Here is a 13587-nt window from a genome sequence, read left to right as displayed (position 1 = left end):
AAAGCACAGATGTTGAAATTAGGCAGCTCCTAATTCAAATCTCAGTTCTTCCAGTCACTAGCTATGTGACCATTGGTGAGTTACTTCATTTCTTTGATCATTGGTTTCTTTTTCTTTACAATAGAAATATAACATCCACTTCTAAGTTTATCCTAAGAAATGAAATCCTATATTTGTGCCTCTTGGGCATGATGTATATGATGGCAAGCTAGGGAACATATAAAACCAGGATACATCATGTATTTTTTGAAGCATCAGTTTTCTTATAAAATTTTGGGAAGGGAACATGATTGTTGTATTAACAGAAAGGTATATTATGGAGCAAAAGGCAGAGTTTGTGTGAGCTTTTAAGATAAATGCAAAACTTAAAAGAAATTTCACATCTGTGGCTGGCCACTTTGAACTATACCTTCAGTTCTTTCAGGGATATGTATTTCTTTGCTGTTTGCTATAAGAGAGGTTTCTCTTGACATTCGAGTTTTCTGTCCCTTAAGCAAAGGCATTATCCAGAGCTTGATCTTTGGGTATCTTTGGAATATCTTAATATTATGGCCATTGGTGAATAATCTATTTCCAAAGTTTCAGTAATTGTATCTGTATAGACAAATATTAGTATCTTATGTGTCAGACAGTTCTAGTTGAATGCCTCTGTCACATGGTCCTAGCAGGAGTGACAGTGAACAGGTGGTACTGAGAATTTGGAGATTCCTGATGATATTTCAACAGGTAAAAAGAGAAAACAGTTGGGAGGTATAGACCATCTGCCATTGTGCTATGTGGTATAACTCTTGGAAACCTCTGTTCACAAAGCATCCTCTTCAAAAAAATCTCTCAAATCTGTTTGTGCTGGTTAATTTAGCCTAACCATTCAGCTAGACTCCTCATTAGCCTCCTGGCTGCTTTCTTCACTTTCACCATTTCTGATACATTCTATTTCATTATGGAGTTAAGGTACCTACAGCCAAGATTTCATGTCACTTTGTAATGAGACCTTGAATGCTTCTGATTTCCTATTGAACAAAATCTAAACCTGAAAATCCCTCAGTGCTTCCCCTCAACTAAACTACTTAATTTAGCACTGTTATCTTTTCAGTCTATCTAATATGGCCATTCTCTCCATGAGGCTTTTTTTTTTTTAAGATTTTTAATTTACTTATTTGACAGTGATAGAGCATGAGCAGGGGGAGCAGCAGAGGGAGAGGGAGAAGCAGGCTCCCCGCTGAGCAGGGAGCCCAGTGTGGGGCTTGATCCCAGGACTTTGGGACCATGACCTGAGCCAAAGGCAGACACTTAATGGACTGAGCCACTCAGGCCCCCCTCCCTGAGGCTTTGGTCATCCAAGATAGAAATATTTTCCTTTTATAAGTTGCTTTTGTACTTACCACAGTGATTTTATTTTGTTCCACTACTGCCTTGGATTGTAATAGCCATTATGTAAATATGTTCTCTCCTATTATAAGCAAAGTTGGGCTACTTGTTATTTGTCTTTATATGCTCTTTGTGTTTTCTTCATTGTAAATGAGCACTAAATGTATGTTGAGTAAACAACATTGCAGTTTGGCATCACAGTTTTTTTTAGATCATTTTACTTTAGTCTGTGATCTTTGAGGCTTCCCTATGTAATATCTGCCATCAAGGGCATAAATGAGACTAAGGCATGGTGAAACTAGTGTATTCATATATTGTTGGAGGCAGGAAATAGTTCTCTAAAGGTAAATTAAGCCTAAACAATTCTGCCATAAAGGAAAAAAGTCTGTTTGCATGAAGATATCTTTGCAAGATTATTTATTATATACACAATTCTAAGCAAACTATTGAACATTTTAGCTTTTTACTTAGATAATTTTTACTAAATCACCCTTCATTTCAGAAACAATGTGAGATACTAAAAGATCCAAGAATAGGAGAATAGTCACTGTTAATAATCTCGCTTAACAACTATTAAAAGATCAGTTGAAACAATTCCTTTGTCATGGTGAGAATATAATATGGAAATTTTTCTTCAAACAAATAAATTGTATTAAAGAATTGAATTTTAAATTCAATAACCTTTTGTTATGTTTGTAAATATAAAGAAAAAGAAACTTGGAAAAAATCCTATTGTTAGTACCTAATAAATTTTAGTTTAATAGTTTATCTAATATCTATATTTTTTTATGTTTTGGAGACAAGTTAGAGTGTAGTCACAAAATAATTTAATATAACTGTGCAAAATATAGTGCATGTCCTAAAATGCAATTTTTATTTTTATAGTGATAAGTTAAACGAATTAAGACGACAAAAGGAGAAATTAGAAGAGAAAATAATGGATCAATACAAATTTTATGACCCGTCTCCTCCTAGAAGGTACTGTTAATCAAATTTTACTCATTTTTGTTTTGGAAAAAAAAACGTTAAGACTACTAATTTTGTGAAGGATTTATATGTTGAAGTTTAGACTGATAAGAATTTTTTTAAATTATTCTATTAGGAGAGGCAACTGGATTACTCTAAAAATGAGAAAATTGATAAAGTCTAAGAAAGATATTAATCGAGAACGTCAGAAATCTCTAACATTAACACCTACCCGTTCAGACTCCAGTGAAGGATTTCTTCAGCTCCCCCATCAAGATAGTCAAGATAGTTCTTCAGTAGGCTCAAACTCTTTAGAAGATGGCCAAACTTTGGGGACCAAGAAAAGCAGCAGTGAGTGCTTAAACTCTTTAAACGTTTATGATCTCTAGTATTGATTTAGAATCTTTTCAAAAGATTTCTTTTAACATATAACTTCAGCAGTCCTTTGGGGTAATAGTCTAATGAATGCATTTCTTTTTAACTCTATATGATTATAAGTTTCATTGTGTACTGCAATACTGCATAACTATGTGATTTTCTGTATTATGTGTTTAGAAATATAGCAAACACAGAGATACCGTCATTTAGCCAGGGAGGTAAAACAGTGTCAAAAGAACACTGAGATAAGAGCCAGAATATCTTGCCACTTGGTAGTTGTGTTAATATGGGCATGCGTTTCACCTTTGTATCATACTGGCACCAGGGTGATTACGAAGAGCGAGTGAGAAATGTTTATGAGCTCATCTTGATAATTATTTGTAACTAAATCAAATAATAAGGCATTTTATAATGGAGCTTTATTCATTTGGTGTCAAATTGGAGCAAAGTTACATTGATAAGAAGCAAAGAAAAATAGATATCAATTTGGAGAGAATATTATTCAGTGATTTCGAAGGTTGTAAAAATTATTGAGGGATTGCTTGGTAAAGAATTGACTAAAATAGGTGTGTATAAACTTGTGTATAAATTTGTGATTTAATTTTTTAAATTACAATTATAGCAGTATCACATCATAACATGCCCTGTACAATTCATAATATTTTTATTTCATTACTAGTGTGCTTAACAAGGGCAAAGTAAAAGCAAAAGAAGTATATTTTAAGAGAAAGAAATGAATCCAGTGCTAGGCCCTTTGAAGATGTCCAACAAGTTGACTACTAACAATATAGAATATGTAAACAAGATACTTTGAATACACTCATACTATCACCAGTCACTAAATTAAAAAATGTATATTTATGTGTGTGTATATGTTTACATGAAATAGATCTATATAATTTCATGCTATTCTTTTGAAGTAAATAGGCAAAAACAGCTACTACTTCCCCCCAGGGGTAGATTTGCCTTATGGCAACTCTCAGAACACTCAAAAAACTATAGATAGTGTTTTGGCCTCAAGGGAGTTATCTCTGAAAAGACAGTATTTTAGGGTGTAAGAGATTAGGCATTCATTATAGGGTATATTTTAAATCCTGTATCCCCATACAAGATTATCATTACTTGGGTCTTTTGCTGTCTAGTCTTATCAGTCAAATCTACATGAAATCTCAGAGTATTCTTGTAGAGAAATCATCAGGTTTACCGTAAAAAGATGCCAGATAATTCAATTTTCTCTGTTACCTTTAGATATAAGATTTCTGACATCTTATTAAGTGAGAAATGGTAATAGTTCTACTTAATTATTTTCCAATTAAAGGAAGATATTTCATAAGGGATTTTTTTTTTTTTAAGTAAGCTCTACACCCAACGTGGGGCTTGAACTCACAACCCTGAAATCAAGTCACATGCTCTACCAACTGAGCCAACCAGGCACCCTAAAGAAAGATATTTCAGTTCAGATATGATAATGTGACACAAGAAAGGCACAACACTCTTTTTTGAGGTCAGCTTGTCTGTTTTTAATATAAATCTGACATTCCTTCTTACTCTCTGCTAAAACATCCAGAATAAGGGTCAGAATGCAGTGATGTTCTCCTTTCCTACAGCTGTTTAAATTTTTTAAATCAACAAAACCCCAGCAATGTTAATGTTCCCTGAATTTCAGTATGTTGGAAAAAGAACATTGTATGTCTGTAAACCAGTTGACATAAGAAAGATCACATTCCACCACTGGCAAATTTAAAATTCCTTTTATCCTGTCTGTCATTAAAGCAGTCTTTGGAAAACAGTTGAAACAGAAGTATCTAAACAAGACAACATGTGCATGCTGCAACCACTCAGCTTTGTTTTAGCTAAGTGTCCATTTTTACATTGCTTTCAGTTCATTTCTTTTTAATCATTAAAAACAGCTGTGTTTACCAAGCTAGCAAAGAAATAGGTCAAATTAAAAGCTTAAATGAATCACGACTGTTCCTAATAGCAATCAAATAAGTTAAAAAGCTGTACGTCCATTGCATTCTCTTTAATGGATGATACTTGTCAGTTTGTCAGAACTTTGATTATTTACAAGATGATGGCAAACCTTGAGGAGTATCGTTATTAAGGCTATGTACAATATGCTGTTAAGTCTTTATTCACGTTGCTTCCCTGACTCCTAAATTGCAGTTACAAAAGGTGTAACAGTTTTTTATATTTGAATCTTATTAAAATATAACCCAAGAATATTAGTGACTCTAATGAGCATTTTAATTTTTATACTGATACCTACTTTAGTTATAACACTAACTTTCATTTATAGAATTTTTCTGCAAAATGCTACCTTTGTTTTTTTAATAAAGTCACCTAAAAAGCCCTTCAAAATATCTTAAAGTGTTATAAATACATATTTCTGTGTCATTTTTGCTTGCATTAGGGTGCCTCCTTATCTTTTAGTCCTAACAGAGCTTAGTGCTAGCTTTTCTCTTTTGCCTAGCCAACCTTTTGCAAAATGAAATGAATACAACTGCTCATGTCATCTTTTGAAAAAATAAATATTTTTGTGGTGCTTTGAACAATGCACCAGAATTCAAATGAACCCAAAAAATAATTGTCTATTTTCTTTATTAAAGTTTAAGAAAATAATGAAGTTTTAAAGTTTCTTTAGATTGTTTTAAACATTCCCTGGGTACCCTAGTTTTTGTTGATCTATATTACTAGAATACTTTTTTAGAATATGTATTTTCCTAAGTCACTTTTCTTCTGAAATGAAGTCTTTTTATTTAAAAAGTTAAAACAGAGGATTGAAAAGCTTGTAGATTTTCATCATGGCCCACCACTAGCCCTAATTTTAAAGATAAACCTTTACAGCTTAATTAGGAAAATTTTTCTTTCAGTAAGTACTTCTAATCAGTTCCTGTGTTTATAGGACTTTAGCCAATCAAGCTTTCAAAATATATGTTTCCTCATCATTGTCTTCAGTGCTTTCCAAGTATTTTAAAGTGTCAAAGTACATATTTCATATTTCATTATCACTCAGCAACATGAGAATAATAGCTTTAGTATAGCATACATAGCTGAAACTCAGACATTCATTTCTGTCCTTAATTTTCAACATTTAACTCCCATCTGTTCTTCTCCCTTTTTTCTTTCATTTTTCTGTTTCTGTTTTTCCTCATGCTCTGACATTAAAGTGGTTGCACTGAAAAGACTGCCCTTTTTGAGGAACAGACCGAAGGATAAAGACAAAATGAAGGCCTGCTACCGTCGTTCCATGTGTAAGACTTTATGACAGTTCAGCTTCTTTCAAATGACTACACTGGCTTCCATTACTAATTTTTCACTAACCTTTCTCTGGACTGTGCCACTTTTCTTATTTTGCAAAGTGCAGTCTTCCTCTAATTCAAGGAGCTGGAAGGATATTTTTTTTCAAAACTGGCACTGAATTTGCATCCTATGTATGTTCACTGATACATACATGCATATGTTTAGTCATACATGTAATATACTTAAAATTTCCAGTGCCTTCTAAAAGTTGGCAGAAAAAAAAAAAAACACCTTTAATTTTCTATGCCATAGAGACTTTTTTCCCAAAGAAATTTACTTAAAATACAACAAAACCTTTAGCATTAGGGATTTATTTTCTTAATGAACTAACTTAAATAAATAAATAAATAAAATGGCCTGTAACCCTTGAAAACGTTTGTCATTCTTTATATATTAATACTGTTTTTTTAAGTGGTATGGGTAATTACATAATCACATTAAATGTCTGTCACTTTGGATATCATCTCTTTCAGGTTTTTATTGAATGGTATACTTATTTGATTCATAAAATGAATGATTTCTTCAGTAACCTGCTCTGACCAAGGACTCTTTGTCATTTTCAATAATGATGCTGTATAAGAACTGCTCTCCATCTTACCTTTATTCATTCCATTTCTGTCATCACAAAACCACATTATGAAGGCTTCTAATTATATTGCACATCACTGCGCAAAAGCATGGCAGTTGTACAGAGTAAAATTCCTTTTCCTATCTTTAAAGGGGGTGGAGGTGGGATAAAAATATTTACTGAAATTTATTAGCCTTTGGCCTACTCATTTCATTCAGCTGAATGCATGTCATAATTCGAATGACCTTGTGGTTATAGTCTTTGATATTCACTTGCATTAATCCATAGACAAAAACCAGATCATTTATAATACAAGATAGAAATAAGAATAGATACATTAACCATGCTGATTCATTTGCTTTCATTTGCATCCCAGCCATGAATGACCTGGTGCAGTCCATGGTCCTAGCAGGAGGACAGTGGACAGGTAGTACTGAGAATTTGGAGGTTCCTGATGATATTCCAACGGGTAAAAGGAGAAAAGAATTGGGAGCTATGGCCTTCTCTACTACAGCCATCAACTTTTCAACTGTCAACTCTTCTACAGGCTTCAGATCCAAGCAGTTGGTTAATAATAAAGGTATAGGCCGTCTGCTCTTTGCACTGTGGTGTAACTGTTGGCAACAGGAATTTTAATTTGACTTTTCCTTGTGTACTTTTTTGACAGCAACAACCTGAAATAATTTATCAAAACAGTCTGGATTCGATTTGAGAGAATTTTCAAATCATTTCAAAAATTTAAAACATCATACAAATAATTAAAATCTTTCCTAGGCCTTCCATAATAAACAGCTAATGAACTAACAAGAAAAGGAAAAGTAAGCCAACTAAAGAGTAAGAAAGGGAAAAAGTGATGATAGAAGCTTTAAAAAAAAAAAAAAAAAAAAAAACTGAAAACACTACAACTTCAAACAGAACCACGTAGAGCAACCCAGGCTCTTGCTTTGCTTTGCAGGGTCCTTGGGGAGACTCTTTCACTGCTTCCGGTGTTAAGCAAGTCAACCCTCATCACAACTATTCTGTTTCTTATTCCTAGTTCCAGTTTCTGGTTGAGTCTATGAAATATGTTAAATCAAGATGTATTATATGTGATTGAAAAAGAATATCCTTATCTGCATAAATGACATTTTATGTTTTTTTTTTTGTTTAAAAATGTTTTCATATCCATTTTGCTATTTTATGTAGATACTACATCCTTTGAAGACATAAGTCCACAAGGTATTAGTGATGATTCTAGTACGGGATCAAGAGTTCATGGTAAGATATAAACTTTATTTAGAGAGTACATATTACATACAGAATGGGAATGCTGAGGCTCTGGCATTGATTTGGTGAATGTGGCATTGCCAGCAAGCATGTTTTCTCTAACCTGCATCTCATCCCTACTGCTGCCATTTCTCCAAACCTAATACTCCCTTTTGCCCCTTTTAAGGTTATTGCTTCATCTAAGTAGTCTCTGTTTTGGTCAAGGTCATTTATAAAGTATGCCTGCACAGTGTGCTCAAAGGTAATTTTGTTGCCATTTTGGTATAAGGTTAAAGTTATGAGAAACGCATTTACCATTGGTTTAAAAAATACTTATTTTGGTAAAGGATGAACTCTGAGAAACCACATTTTCTGCAGTGTTGAACATTTCAGATTTTTAAGTTTCTGGAGACATCTACAAAACCGTATCTTGCCAAACTAAACTAGTAATAAATGGATAACATGTTGAGGGAATTTTATATATAAGCAGGATTTTAAGAAATAAGGTAGGGTCATGTTAACTCTGCAATTGTTTCCCTTGTACGGATAGGAATGGAGGACATTAACTGTGCAGATGCTCATGTTCCTCCTGTTCGTGGCATCTCTGCAGTGTGCAGGGTTCCTTGTCTGATCTGTTGTAAGTGACCTAATCACTAGCACTTTTTTTTTTCTTTTTTGGTGTGTCATTTTATTCCACCAAAACAGTTCTGGTATCCATTTAGAAATCATTTCCAAATCTAAATATGTACTTCTTTTCTTTGAGTCTGAACTAGTGTTTCAGAAGTGTCTAATTTTAAAGTGTCTAACTGAACTATCTGGAAATGTATTTGCTCTCTAATCTGTAAGAGTCAACTCTGTGGGCATGCTCAGCCTGTGATAGTATGCATGATTGCTTCCTCAAAGCATTCTGTGATCAGAATGTAAAAGCTCAATGTCATTAGCCAAAACTTCCAATGTATAGAAGTTTTATCACACTGTCTCCTGATTTTTTCATTTAGCTTCAAGACCAGCCAGCCTTGATAGCAGCAGAACATCCACTAGCAATAGTAATAATAATGCTTCACTCCATGAAGTCAAAGGTATGCATGCTGTAGGTAAATTTATTAATATTGTTCATCCATTTCCAGATTTTATAGTTAGAAGATTGATGAAATTTCTGGGGTAAAGTATGAAATCCAGATCATCTAAGTTTGGAACATAGTTCACACATTTTATATTTTTACATTGTAATACAATGTATACAATATATATAAATGTAAAAACAGGAGCAGTTATTTTGGTTTCCATTTTGCATCTTCACAGACAGAATATTTTTATGTAATTTTTAGCTTCAAAAATATCTTTAGGTCCTTATTTTTCTTATGTTTTGTCTTTGTCCTGAAAATGGTTGTCCATTTCTCATGAGGCATGTATGTTGAACTCACATTACAGAAACTGTTTTAGAAATAATTATAGCTTAATTTATTCTTGAAATAAGGGGAAATCATTTTTTAATTCAAGAAGACAGTTGTGTTTGTGTATAACAAAAGACAAATGGATGCACATAACTTATATAAAGCATTACCTCAAGATTTTTTTTCTTAATTTTTTAATATGCCTTCCAAGGTGAGGTTTTTATGCAAACGTCTAGAGGCCTTTTTTCCTCTAAGGTGTACTGCCTACTTGGATTCAGGAATTGTTTAATAAATTATTAAAGTTGGTTAAAGTAGTTATTCTCTGTAGTCCGGAATTGTCAAATTATAACAAATACATGTGTTCCATTGCTTTTTATATTATAAAATCATTTTGTCTCAGTTGTTATTTTATCATTAATGCTATGACTCTGTTACAGTGCTCTGAGAAATCTGATCTCAAAGAAGGGATTGTTTTTTTCATTTTTATAATCATGTTCTTATACCCAGTAGAAAAATTTAGTCTGAAAATATGAAATATTTCTTTTCTGATTTGAAAATTTAAGAAAATCTTCCGTTTATAAAATGTTATATAACTTGAGCCAAATTCTTTCATGACCCCCTTTACTTTCTATGATTAGGAAACCATGGAAAGTTGTATTTCCATCTTGATACTATATCTATAAAGTTTGCTATCAATTAGAATCCACATGAAGAATAGCATAAACATTAGGGAGCTTTTTTCCAGAACTAGTAATTTGCATTCTATACAGTTGCTCAAGCTTAGTTGAGTCTTTTTTTTTTTTTTTAAGATTTTATGTATCTGCTCACGAGCAACACAGAGAGAGAGAGGAGGCAGAGACACAGGCAGAGGGAGAAGCAGGCTCCATGCAAGGAGCCTGATGTGGGAATCGATTCCCAGGAATCAATCCCAGGATCACACCCTGGGCTGCAGGCGGTGCTAAACCACTGCGCCACCAGGGCTGCCTTCAGTTGAGTCTTTTAAGGCTATATAGTCACATACCAAAAGTGAAAAGAAGGAACAATCAGAGATGATTAGGACATTAAAGAATAAAATACAAAACATATTTGATTTTGTATTTTTACTAGAATTTGCTAAGTAACTATATCATATCTCCATTGGTTTTCCTTTATATGCCTACTTTTTAAATCTTAGGAAAAACTTCTTTAAGGTTATATTCATTCAGGATGAGCAGAGATACCTTCAAATAAAGAATGAAAATTTCATAGAGAGACAAAGAATTAGAATTTTTTAACTTCTGAATTTTTGTTCTGGTTTTAACATTCTGAAATAATTTAACATTAATATAATCATATTTTGTTCTAAGTTGTGAAAGTTACCTAAACCTGAATTTTAAAAAATGTATTATTTACTTATTTTTTTTATTCACTTATTCATCCAGATGCATTGAGTGCCTGCTTTGTAGTTTAGCTCTGAGTGTAGAGGAGAAAGCAAGTACTTGCCCTTGTAGAACTTAAAATATTTGTCAAAATGAGACAAGACTAGGGTAGACAATGTTAGACTGATGAAAGATTAACACAGTTTACTAACCATTTCTAAATAAAGTTTGAAATTCAGTTTAGCTATTTGTAAGAATCCAGTCAACAAATGTTATTACTTAAATATTTTTTATCTCATTTCTGTTACTGAACTGTTAACACACCATTTACTCCAAAAGCAGGTGCGGTTAATATCCAAAGCAGGCCACAAAGCCACAGCAGTGGAGAATTTAGCCTGCTTCATGATCATGAGGCTTGGTCCAGCAGTGGTAGCAGTCCAATCCAGTACTTGAAAAGACAGACCAGATCAAGTCCAATGCTCCAGCACAAAATGCCTGAATCATTAGAGAGTCGAGCACATCACAAGATCAAAACTGGTTCCCCTGGAAGTGAAGTTGTTACTCTACAGCAGTTTTTAGAAGAAAGCAACAAGCTTACCTCAATACAGGTTAGTCTTATCTGCTGGGACTTTAATTTAGATTGACACTGCAAGTTAAACTTCTGTGACTGAACTATAGAGCTTCTTTTTAAGTTAAGGGGTGCTTCCAAGCAATTTTATATCACACAGTCTAACATATCAGGAAAGTAAAAGCTTGGCTGCATTCACTAATCTGTGATATCTTTTTTAACAGATAAAATCCTCAAGTCAAGAAAATCTTTTAGATGAAGTAATGAAAAGTTTGTCTGTTTCTTCTGACTTTTTGGGAAAAAACAAACCAGTTAGCTGTGGTCTGGCCAGGTCGGTAAGTGGAAAAACCCCAGGAGACTTCTACGATAGACGGACAAGTAAGCCTGAACAATTTGTGAGACCCGGTCCTCGAAAGACTGAAGATGCCTACTTGATTAGCTCTCCAGGAAAACCTACACTAGGCACTCAAGGAAAGATAAAATTAGTAAAAGAAACTTCTCTATCACGACAATCAAAAGATAGTAATCCTTATGCCACTTTACCTCGTGCAAGCAGTGTGATCTCTACTGCTGAAGGAACTACTCGAAGGACAAGCATCCATGATTTTTTGACCAAGGACAGTAGACTACCTATATCAGTTGATTCACCACCAGCTACTGCTGATAGCAGCATCACTGCAGCATCTAGTGAGTACCTTTTACACCAGTGGTCCTCTCATACACTTCATACTCCAATCCATGCTGTAGGTTCTCATGCACAAAATGATTTAGCTACAGATAAACCCAAGTCTCTGTTTGTCCAGGCTAGACACTCAAGAACCGAAAAGTCACATTTTCAAAACCAAACTTTTGCCATTATTAGTATGTCTAATGATGCATTTGGAATATCAGCTAAAGATAGTAGTGTACAGTCATTTACTGTGGCTCATCCATCTCAGCCATTTTTATCCCTGAATACAGAACTAGTTAGTAACATAAGTGGGTTACCTCCCAGGCCAATCACCAGAGTAACTGACCAGGCTTCTGCCTCTTTGGATAAAGCTACAAAGAAAGATAATGAACAGTTATCTGATAATCAGAGCCCTAGTAGCAGTAACCCACAGTCTTCTGCAGATAGCAATAATCTTAGTACTCCTGCATGCTTCTATCCTGATGACACAGAAGCTGCATTGGTTTCTGAAGATAATCAGACTGTTTGGTATGAATATGGTTGTGTATAATCAAAACTGCACAATATAATACTGATGTGACTTGATATGCACTGTGCTTCTCTAATCTGATTTGAAGAGCTGCTGTTGAAAAGTATAATTTAGCTAGGCTTATATTTTTATTTTTAAATTGTGGCATAGTATTCACTTGTACATGATGGCATGTATGTAAATATGAATGTGTAACCACACCAAAGCCTGCATGATATATTAATTGCATTGTACATTTTCTGCATGACTTAAAATACCTTAACAATACATGCTCCTCTTTCACATTTCTTGTCACCCGATAAGAGATTGTTACTTTGATACCTGGAAGCACCTTAAAATAGTTGCATGCTATAATTATCAAGAAGGCATCTCCAAGTCATAATTACTTCGTTGCTCCCAAAAAAGAATGCTCATTTTCTCCCTCCCTCCTTTTTTGCTCCTCTTCCTTCCCTCTTTTCCTTTTACTCCTTTTCTCCCCCAGAATGTGCACTTCATATTGCACATGTACAGTGTTAAGGAAACTATGTAAAAAGATGTCATTTTCTTTTGCCATTTAACTATGTCTTCTGTCCTGCTGTTTTATTTTCAAAGAAATAGTAACTCCATTAACACTTTCTGTAGCAATTAACTACTGCCCAATTTATATAATTGTTCAGATTTAAAACATTGTTGATATTCATAAATTTAGTGTAATTCTTTAAAAACCCCATCAGATTTACATGTTACTTATATAGTGACTAGGAGCATTTGTATTGTTTCCTCATTTTCCTTCATCTGATAAATGTAAGAACTCAAGGACCATCTTTCCTTCAAGATTACATTTTTTTACTTGGAATCAGTTAATACATTAGTTTTGCCAGCTCTTTTTTTATATAGATTCAAAGAAATAAATCAAATAATACTCAATGTGTTGGAAATTTGCATTTTTACTTCTGTTCAAAAAGGGTAGTAAGTTTACAAAGTAGTGAGGATTGTTGCTTCTATAATATATTTATTAAATTATATGTGTGTGTCCTTAAAACAGCTTTTTAAATGAGTACATTGTACTAAAATAAAATTAACATTAGAATTTAAATAAACAAGTGTGTTTTTAGTGGAACAAATTTTAGAACTACAAATAAATATAAACTTTTAGCTAAAGAAATAACCATAATAAGATAAAATGTTTTCTAAGTCTGACTCCAGTGTCATAAACTTTAAAATTATCTTGCTGTGTTCATAACACTTTTAAAGCAGAATC

The 13587-nt window shown here is 33.5% G+C and overlaps 1 protein-coding gene across 14 annotated transcripts in view; it reads left to right on the top strand.

Moving 5' to 3' along the window:
- Nucleotides 1-13587, top strand: part of CCDC88A (coiled-coil domain containing 88A) — a 138824-nt gene that overhangs the window by 114124 nt on the left and 11113 nt on the right. For 2 of the 14 annotated variants that reach the window (XM_072768414.1, XM_072768413.1), the window contains exons 24-32: nt 2254-2346; nt 2471-2685; nt 5883-5966; nt 6960-7163; nt 7769-7840; nt 8379-8465; nt 8827-8907; nt 10920-11188; nt 11373-11835. In XM_072768414.1, the coding sequence (XP_072624515.1) occupies nt 2254-2346; nt 2471-2685; nt 5883-5966; nt 6960-7163; nt 7769-7840; nt 8379-8465; nt 8827-8907; nt 10920-11188; nt 11373-11835 (1568 nt within the window). Of the gene's footprint in view, nt 1-2253; nt 2347-2470; nt 2686-5882; nt 5967-6488; nt 6685-6959; nt 7164-7768; nt 7841-8378; nt 8466-8826; nt 8908-10919; nt 11189-11372; nt 13254-13587 lie in introns of those variants that run through there. The other 12 variants (XM_072768407.1, XM_072768405.1, XM_072768416.1 and 9 more) reach the window with 9 other exon arrangements.

The sequence above is a fragment of the Canis lupus genome, chromosome 11 (genome assembly GCF_048164855.1).
Source record: "Canis lupus baileyi chromosome 11, mCanLup2.hap1, whole genome shotgun sequence".
In the NCBI taxonomy this organism is placed as follows: Eukaryota; Metazoa; Chordata; class Mammalia; order Carnivora; family Canidae; genus Canis; species Canis lupus.
Note: the sequence above shows the minus strand (reverse complement) of the source record. Positions and strands in the feature narration are given on the sequence as shown.